Below are 10,345 nucleotides of genomic sequence, written 5' to 3' on the forward strand. Positions count from 1 at the left end.
TTATTTTCCATTTCTTGTCCTCTATTTAGTGTTCTAGACAAAAATATTTTTATGTATTGTATCTCAAGCACAAATCACCTAAAACTAAAGTAATTATCTCCTTTCACCCCCAACTTGCTCCTTTCCAATATTCTGTATCCCAATAAGAGGCACCATAATTCAATAAATTTATTAATTCAGAAACCTGAGAAATTTATTTCTTTTCCTCCCTCCATGTGCTTACATTCAACCACAAAGTCTTGTACATTTTGAGTACCATATTTATCTCCTACCTCTCTTCATTTTCATTTTCAGTACTTCTGTTTCAAGCTACTAACTCATACATTTTACAATAGTACTCCTGTGATAGCTAATTTTATGTGTCATCTTGGGAAGGAAATGGTCACCAGTTGTCTGGTCAAACACAAGTCTAGATGTTGCTGTGAAGGTATTTTTTAGGTATGATTAACATTTATATCAGTAGACTTTGAGCAAAGCAGATTAACCTCCATAATGTAAGCAGCTCTCATATAATCAATTGAAAACTTTAAGAGAAAGTCCTTCGAAAAAGAGAGATTCTATTTCCAGTCTGTCTGTGGATGAAGACTGTGACATCAAGTCTACTCTTCCACTTACATGCAAAATTTACCTTTGAGGCTTTTATTCCAACTATGGCAGACTTGGTAATTTTAATCAATCCCATGGTGAGCGCAATTAAAACAAATGATAAAATGGAGTTTCTGGTCTGTTGGACTACCCCATGGAGTTTGGAATTGCTAGCACCTGCTATTGTGTAAGTTAATTCCTTAAAAGAAAAGGAAAAGAATACACCATGTTTCCTAATGGTTCTGTTTCTCTGGAGAATCTTGACTAATACAACCCTAACCAGTTTTCCTCTTCCCTGTCTTACTCTCTTCCAATTCTCTCTCCATTTGCCAACAATTGCCGGAAATCTAAATGGGCTAGTTCCTTCATTAATATGACCCAAAGACCCTAGAATGCAGGTAACAATTCTTAATATGATTTACAAAATACTGAATATGGCCCCTGTTTTATTTCTCTGTCTCACTGTTCTTCCCTCAAGTCTCTAATACACAAATTCTAGGAATCAATCATTGGTATTCTTTTAAATCCTTAAACAGGTACATGTTATTTGCTGCCTCAGGATCCTCTCACATGCAGGCACATCACCTGAATGCATTTTTCCCCTCACCTGGGTTTCACTTCTTATGTTATAGGTACCCAACTAAATGTTTCCCCTCCTTTCAGAATCCTTCCTGAAGCTCGAGACCAAATTAAGGACAGCAGTTATCCCCCAATGGCACCCTGAGTATTTTCTTTGGAATAGTCAGTGCACTCGCAGTTACAGAATCAGTATTTGTTTTCTCCACAATGTTGGAAGCTTCACAGAAACACTACAATGTCTTTTGTCTTTCCCCGAGCATCGAATTTTCACACAGTTTCTGGAACATAGAAAGGATAAATACGTATTTGAAATGAATGATGAAAAATTAACAAATGAATGGATGGCTGAATGAAGCTTTTGCTCTGGCACGAACCACTCTACTCTACTGACTTGACTCTACTGGCTTGAATCTTGAATCTCAGCCTGATTCAACTGATTGAATGTTTGTGTCAGATCCTGCTACAACTGGGACAGGCTTTTACACAAACTCATGCTCACCACAATTATGCCACTGCCTCAAAACTGTTTCACTCAGATTGTCAACTAGAATCCCAGCCTAGTTCAGTAAAAGTCTTCTAATCACCCTCTGCTGAATAATATCTCCCTTATGTGTTGGCACGGTCGGAGAGTTAGAAAATCTAGACGGCAAATGTGAGTAATAGTAGAAGTAGCAGTAGTAAGAACATTAGCAATAGCGGCTATAATATGAGTTTGCTCACTACATTCCAGGTACTGTTCCCAGTGATTTACAAGTATTGACCCAAAAGAATCCTCAGGATAACCCTATAAAGTTCGTTTTTAATCTGTATTTTACAGAGGATGTAACTGAGTCACATAAACATTAAATAAAAGATAAAGGTCACAAATATCCTCTTAATATTTTGACTTATTTTAGAGCATATAATCTCTGTGGAGGGGCAGAGTGAGGAGATCTTTGAGAGTACTTCATCACCAGAGGACTTGCATTTGTATCTGACACATTCCATTCTAGCCAACCCTTTTTGTTCAAAGTAAATATGGAGACTTCTACATCTGGATATGTCAGGCAAATTTGTATTAGACTAAGTTTCTGGAACAAAATAAGTAGGAAGCTGGGTAAAAAATCTTTAAATGTTTGAAGGCATAGACTTATGGTTGCATTGAAGATGAAGTAGCTCCGTTCTTCTAGGTCGTCCCTCTTATTACTAAAAATGCCCCTGGATGTGACACAACAAGCAAGTACAGGAAGACTCTAAAAGGAGGAAGAAGAAGGTATAATCCTAGGGACTTCAGCACCTGAGGAACCAAATAATGGTGAGTTTCTGAGTTTCCCTATTGCTTCCAGATATATTGGACAGGGTGCTGCAGAAGCCTCCAACCCAGAACTGCCAAGAGACACAGACAAAAAGATCTCTAAGAATAGCCTATTCCTTCTAGTCAAAGAACTGGGAAAACGGTGCCCATAACAGAACAGAAAACCTTTTGGCAATATCTGACCTACTCCAGACAAACACCAATGCAAAAATCGTACCTGCTTCCTACCCCTAGGTTTCAGTGGGGCCAAGCAGGGAGCTGATCTTCACCCCACCCACCCTCTGATTCTCCAGCCAGGGTAGCATCAGTGGGTTCCAGTGGGGAAATGAGCCTGCACTGTTATCTGGAAGCAATGACACTCAATGAGGGAGTGTGAGGTGGGGCTCTTTGGTAGTCTTCTCCCCCGACAATCCCCTGCCCTCTTGTGAGTGGAGGCCCAGTGGGGTGCTGAGTGTCCACTTCCACCCTGCAACAGCAAAGCACAGTGAACTAGCTCTCTACCTCTTCCTTCCCTAGTGGCAATGAGGTGGGGCCCAACAAGGAGCTGAGCTTTCTTAGAAGCAAGGAAGTTTTCAAGTCATGGTCACACTATCACTGGTAAGAAGACAACAGGGCAGAGTGAGGAGCTGAACTTTCATCTCACTTATCTGCAAGGAGGCAGTGTGAGTCAGCACTCCCTTTTGCTAGAGTTGTGTCTATAGTGCTGAGCAGGAATTCACCTGGTGGTTACAGTGACACCTCTATGGGGGACTTCCTTCTAAAAAAGTGGTTCAATATGATTCAAAGTCTCATAATATAATATCCTAAATGTCTATGATATAATCAACAATCACTGTCATACCAAGAACCAGAAAAATCACAATTTCAATGAGAAAAGACAATATATGCCAACACCAAGATGAATAGGATGTTGAAATTATCTGAAAGGGATATTAAAGCAGCCATCAAACAAATGCTTCAACAAGCAATCTTTTGGCACAAATGAAAAAATAGAAAATTTTAGCAAATCAATAGAAGTTATAAAAACAACTAAGTAAAAAGTATAGAACTGAAAAATACAATAACTGAAGTTAAATAATAAAACAACATGTTGAGTGGCCTCAATGAAGTGGATATGACAGAGGACAGAATCAGTGAACTTGAATAAAGACGAATAGAAATGACTGATATAAACAACAAAAAAATAGATTGGAAAAAATGGAACAGAGCTATGGGAATCTGTGGAACAATGAAAAACAAGTTAACATTCATATTTTGGAAGTTACAGAATGAGAGAATGAGGAAAGGGGGGCTGAATAACTATTAAAGCATCCTAAATTTTGTGAAAGACATCAAACTACAGATTCAGGAAGTTGAGCGAAACTCAAACAGGATAAAGTCAAATAAATTCATACCAAGACACATATAATTAGAGTTTTGAAAAATTAAAAACAAAGAAAAAATATTGAAAGCACTCAGAGAAAAAGGATTCATTACTTATTGGAAAGAGCAATATGAAAGATGAGTTTCTCATCTGAAACCATGAAGGCCAGAAGGAAGTGGCAATATTTTTCAGTATTAAAAGCAAAGAATACATTTTTAAATGTAAGTTCTGTATCTGGCAAAATACCTTCAGGTATGACAGAAAAAGAAATTGAAGATGTTGGAAAGCTAAGAGAATTTGTTTCCAACAAATCTACCTTTAAGTAATGGCTAAAGGAAGTTCTCTAAACAGAAAATAAATGGTGAAAAGAAGACTTGGAACTTTAGTATTTAAAACACAAATAGAACACAATGAAAAATTTAAAAGACATCATATGAAAACACGTGAGATGCAGATAAAGCAGAGCTGAGAGGGTAATTTACAGTACTAAATGCTTACATTACTAAAGAGGAAAGGTCTGATTGTATAAATCAATCTTGAAAGATAAAAATTAAATGGGAGGAATCACTCTACTGGATGTCAAGTCTCACTATATAGCTACAGTCATCAGAACAGCGTGGTGTGGGTGGAAGAACAGATACACAGATCAATGAAGCTGACTGGAGAACCCAGAGAACGATCCACACAAGTATACCCAATGGATTTTTTCAAAAGGTACAAAAGCAATCCACTGAAAGAAGGAAGGCTTTTCTAAAATGGTGCTGGAGCAATTGTATATCCATGGAGGATGGAAGCACTTCAACCTAACCTCACACCTCATGCAAGAATTAACTCAAAATAGATCATAGACCCAAATGTAAAATGTAGAACTATAAACTATAAGTTTTGGGAAAAATATAGGAGAAAATTGTTAAGATATAGGGCTCGTCAAAAGTTCTTAGAATTGACACTAAAACTATAATCCATAAACAAAAAGACTCATCCAATTACTATTATGAAAATGCTGTGTCTCAAAACATGTTCAGAACAAAACATGTTTTGATTCCTTTACTGCTTGCGTGTTTGTATTATACATACATACATGCACACACACATACACATACCTATGCTAAAAATATTTTAACTGTATCCTGTTTGTACTGGAAAAATGGTGATGTGAAGATATACCAGGTAGTTAGACAATATTTTAATTTCTTTGCACACAAAGTGATGATTTTTATTGGAGGTAGTCCCCTTTTTCCACTTTTATTTATCAGCAATCTGTAAATTTTCTTTTAAAGATTTTTTTATTTTTTTCCTTTTTTCTCCCCAAAGCCCACCGGTACATAGTTGTATATTCTTCGTTGTGGGTCCTTCTAGTTGTGGCATGTGGGACGCTGCCTCAGCATGGCTTGATGAGCAGTGCCACGTCCACGCCCAGGATTCGAACCAACGAAACACTGGGCAGCCGGCAGCAGAGCGCGCGAACTTAACCACTCGGCCACGGGGCCAGCCCCAGCAATCTGTAAATTTTTAAATGTTCAAGGTTCTTTTATTAACCCTCTGAGAGATAAGCCTATTTGCATTGTCTACTACCTTCCTTAGGGCTATCTGCATTTCTTTGTTTCTTAGACTGTATACTATGGGATGAAGCAGAGGTGTCAGCACTGTATATGTCAAAGCCATTGGCGTATCTTCACGGAATGAGTCACTGTCCTTGGGCCTCAAATAAACAAAGCAAGCAAATCCATAGTGGATGCACACTACAGTGAGGTGGGAGGAGCAAGTTGAGAAGGCCTTATACTTCCCCTTTGCAGAAGGCATCTTCAAAACTGTGGATCCAATGAAGACATAGGAAATCATAATTAAAATAAAGCTTCCCACCAACACAAAGGCAGAGAGCAAAAAAATAGCCATTTCATGATACAAAGTGTAATCACAAGCAAGGGAGACCACAGGCGAGATGTCACAGAAGAAGTGCTGGATGGTGTTGGAGTCACAGAAAGATAGGTTGAATACAGTGATGACGATGCAGAGAGAAACCAGGAATCCAACCATCCAAGAGGCCATCATGAGCTGCAAGCAGATCTTATGGGTCATCCGGATGGCATAATGCAGTGGGTTGTGAATGGCAGTGTAACGGTCATAGGACATGGCAGCAATGATGAAACAGTTATTGCCTCCTAAGCCTAAGAAGAAAAACATCTGTGTGGCACACTCAGGAAGAGAAATGGTCTTGTTGTCTGACAGCAAGTCCACCAAAATACGGGGGAGAATTACCATAGTGGTACAAGTTTCTGAAATGGACAGACCACAGAGGAAAAAGTACATGGGAGTGTGAAGGTTGTGACTGAGCTGGATGGCCACCATTATGGACACATTTGCAGTTACGGTAGTCACATGGCAAAAGAAAATCATCACAAAGAGAAGATTCTGCAGGTCTGGGAAACCAGAAAATCCCCACAGAAGGAATGTGCTCACTGTAGTATGATTTCCCATCCTCCTGGTAGGCACAGCAGCTTTGCTCCAAAGGTGCAGAGATTCTTGAGATTAAGATTCTGAGATATTTGTAAAAAGATCCTTATGTACTGATGTCACCTAGACTTTAATCTAAGGCATCTGAGCAAGTTTCAGGCAACTCTTCATGGGAGAGCCTGAGAAAGGGGTGCTAAATGCTCCTGACTGAAGTCAAGTTCAGCAGAGAGTGATGAGAATCTGCATAAATGACACAGAAGGGGCCCAAATATCTTCTTGGATTCTACTCAGAAAACACTGTTTAACTTTCTCTTTTCCAATTAGGATCTGCATGTAAGGGGGAAAATGTGAATAAAATTGCTTTATTCTGACACAGGATTTTGTGATGCCACATTTTTCAAATACATTTCGTGATCTAATGGTAACCTGGTACTCATGAGTACTTTATAAACTATTGATTGAATGAATAAAATAATTCAACCCTTTAAATCATTTAAAGTGAATATACATTTTAAAAAATTTGGATAGATCAGTGAAACTTTCCAAAAGAACTTTGACTTTTCTTTCACTGCAATACTCTTTTCATCAGTCATCACCATGAAGTGACTTCAAAAGTGATTATTGTGATAATGACTAGACCACAGAAATGAATTTAACGTCCTGTAACTTCTGCTGGGTTCCTATCCAAGGTAATAATTGAAGCTTGAGATACATAATATTGTTAGTTCTTAATGCATATCAATAATTTTTAAGTTCTTAAGAACTTCCCATTAAAGTTTTTTTCCAGATGCCTAATATAATATAATGGACTAGCTTGGAGTCAAATGACTATGAAGATACTGTCTCATTCTACAATGGCATATTCTGGTCATTATATTTGAATCAACTTTTGAGTTTTTAGCTAAACCTCCAGGACATTTTCTAGCAGATATACCTGTTACATCGTTTGCTTTGAAGAACAGAAGTGAATAGAATCAATCCACATTACTTGGATCAATTTGGCAAATCATATTTCTATTTTGATTGTTCATAAAACATCTAATCTTGTAGGAAGTGAGGGCATAAAAGTGATATGAAGACACTTCACAGAATTTTTATTTTAATTTAAATCAGTGTTAAAGGGAAAGGGAAAGAAAAATAGTAAGTAATCAGCAGTGGAAAATGAAGGAGTGTGCAAGATAAAGAGAAAAGAAACATTGGCTAGAAATTATTCTGTAGGATTCACAAAGATTAAAGACAAAAAAATAAATATATTGTTATTTGAAGAGTTGGTATTGTCTACTTGCATGGTAGTTATTGGCAAAGAATACAAGAAGAGTCAGGCCAGGTAACCAGCACCTTTTAATGTCTATAACATGCCAGACCATATGCTGGGGTTAGACAGAGCTGTCTCATGTAATCCTCAAAAGCCTGTGTGCTAAGGATTTTTCATTCTGATTTTATAAAGGAGAAAGCGAGGTACAGAGTGGTTAAGTGATTATAGAAGTCATGAATTTATTCTATTCACTACATATTGACTAAATATGTATGATGTGCCAGGCTTTTTCTGCATGGGAAACACAAAATGGAACCAGATGCATAGGATCTCTGTGATGTCAGAGAATGACCACTTTTGTTTGTGCATTCGAGGAAGCCCAAGAAGGTAACATACTTAAGTGGAGAAAAGAATGGCAATGAGCAACTAACAGGGAAAGATCAGAGGAGAGAGCATCACAGGCACAGTTCACAGCAAACACAAGACCCTTGGGTGGGAAACTCATCTACCCAACCAATTCAACCAAGACCCATGTGGCTTATCATGGAGACCACTCCACACTCTTTCCACTGAAGCTTTCCCAGTCTATTTACCTCTAAAGGAAACATTTTTCCTTTCTTGTTGCTTCAGCTACCATTTACCTTGTGTGACTCTCCAATTTCTGCCTCTACCAGAAAGGAAATCTCTAATTCCCTTTGGCACATCTCCATTGCTGGAATAACCTCCAACAATTGGATACAAAATTTTCAGAACAGAACTGGCCATATTTATCCACATGACAGAGTTTCCTCCTGTACTTTCAATTCGAGTTAGTTACAGTCATCAGAGAGCCACCATCAGACTCCATTTTTTACTGCTTTCTCTTCTTTTTACAAAGTAAGTTACTTCCAAAATTCCAGATGTTTGTTTGCCAACATGTTTATCTTCTTTTTTTATTCCCTCTGCTATTGTCCTGGACCTATCCCACAGAATAAATATGTTGCCTCCATGGTTGTCTCCTGCATTTTTATTATATTCACCCCATTGTGACCAGGTGTTAGGTTCCTAAACACAGGACATATTAATCACTGATAGTGTCAGAAATAGTGAATGGCTATACACTGCTTATAGGAGGAAATCCGAACACCCCAGCACGATATTCAGTGCTCATCACAAACTGATCCCTAGACACTGCCCTAGCTCAGTTTCTATCACATCGATCTACCTACCCTACACTGAAACCAGACAATAGAACCCTCTATTTTCCAAATACGTTATAATCCTTCATGCTGCTGTTCCTTTGCACGTGGTGTTCCCTCTGCCTCAGTTTCCTCTCCTCTGTATTTCTTCTATCAGACTTTTCACTCATTTTTCAGGCCCTCGCTTGGATTATTTTGACTCTTCTTCCTCTGTTCTGTCCACATTTTCTAGATTCCAGGATCCTAACTAAAAAATGTTTCCTGCGTTCTACTCTATTGCTCATTTGGACATTGCAAAAGCCTTCTTTCCTTCTCCCTGTCCTATCCTTCACTGATTACCAGCTTTTCTATGTTTAATCTGCAATCATGATACATCTATTCGTTATAGTTTTTAGACATCCTTTGCTTACACACTAGATAATTCTGATAACGTCTAATCTTTACTGCATGCTTCATTTATATGACCTCATATATCCTCATGGCTATCTTCAGAGTTAAGTGCTATTAGTATCACCGTGTTTGTAGTGAAGAAACTATGGCTTCAAGAGTTACTTAATTTGCCAAAAGTGATACAGCTGGTCAGTGTTCTTGCACAGGATATTTACAGCCAGGCAGTGAGAGTCTGGAGACCCACTTGCTTGGCTGGTTGATTATAAGGCCTCCCTCAGTGCAAGCGCCCTACGTGGCATTCATGGTCTTACCTGCCCAGCCTCATCTCCTGCTGTCATTCTCCCATAGATGGGGAACATCTCACTTTTCCAAAAAATAATATATCCTTCCTGGCTCCTTTACTTTGCACATGTTGTTTTGTATAACCTGTAGTGTTCTTGCTCTTCTCTGCCTGATAAAAACTTAGCTCTCTTCGACAGACAATTGACATCTCACGTCCCTCAGAAGCCTCCCTAAACCACCCTGGTTATGTTAGTCATTTCTTCTTCTAGATTCACATCCCATTTTATTGTGATGAGATATCGGTTTTTAAAAGAATTTTTAAACTTCACTTATATGCTAGACAGGGCAGAGATTTGTTTTAAAATTTTGTTTCCCCAAACTTGAACACTAAGCCTAATGAATGTACAATTTTTACTAAGATTAGTTCAAAGTTTGCAGGAAAAAATGGAATCCCATATTCTCCAGAAAACCTCCATGATTATCACTTCAGTGCATTTATTAATTACTCTTCACTACACTGCTTGCTCAATTTAGTATTTATTTTATTTGGACACGTCCTGAAGATAGTTGGTTGTTCTCTAAGCAGATTTTAAGAATCATATAATCTAGCAATGGGAAATATATACAGTTGCTTTCTACATTCTTGTTTATTTTGATTTACAAAAGGTGAATAAACAAACAAAAAACTTCTGAAAACTCCAGTAGTGGTTGCTTAGATCATAGGAGAAAGAAATTACTATTTGTGAATTCTAGACTCTATTCCTATTTTCTGTAGTATTCAATTACATTTGACAACAGAAGCTGTCATCTACTAAGGGGCATATGAGAATCACTAGAGGAGCTTTATGAAAATAATAGTCTCCACCCATACCTACCACAAGCTTTTGGCAAGCCTCTCCAAGAAGAGAAATCTCCAGGATATGAGGGTATATGTACTTTGACGGTATGAACTAACTTTCACATTA

General features: G+C 38.0%; 1 protein-coding gene across 1 annotated transcript; it reads right to left on the minus strand.

The window, feature by feature from the left end:
* Positions 1-5,333: 5,333 nt before the first annotated feature.
* LOC124251989 (olfactory receptor 10T2-like) lies at positions 5,334-6,299 on the minus strand. The gene has a single exon (XM_046685018.1). The coding sequence runs from the start codon at positions 6,297-6,299 to the stop codon at positions 5,334-5,336; it is 966 nt and encodes a 321-aa protein (XP_046540974.1).
* Between the last annotated feature and the right edge of the window lie 4,046 nt (positions 6,300-10,345).

Source organism: Equus quagga, chromosome 14 (genome assembly GCF_021613505.1).
Source record: "Equus quagga isolate Etosha38 chromosome 14, UCLA_HA_Equagga_1.0, whole genome shotgun sequence".
Classification (NCBI taxonomy): domain Eukaryota; kingdom Metazoa; phylum Chordata; class Mammalia; order Perissodactyla; family Equidae; genus Equus; species Equus quagga.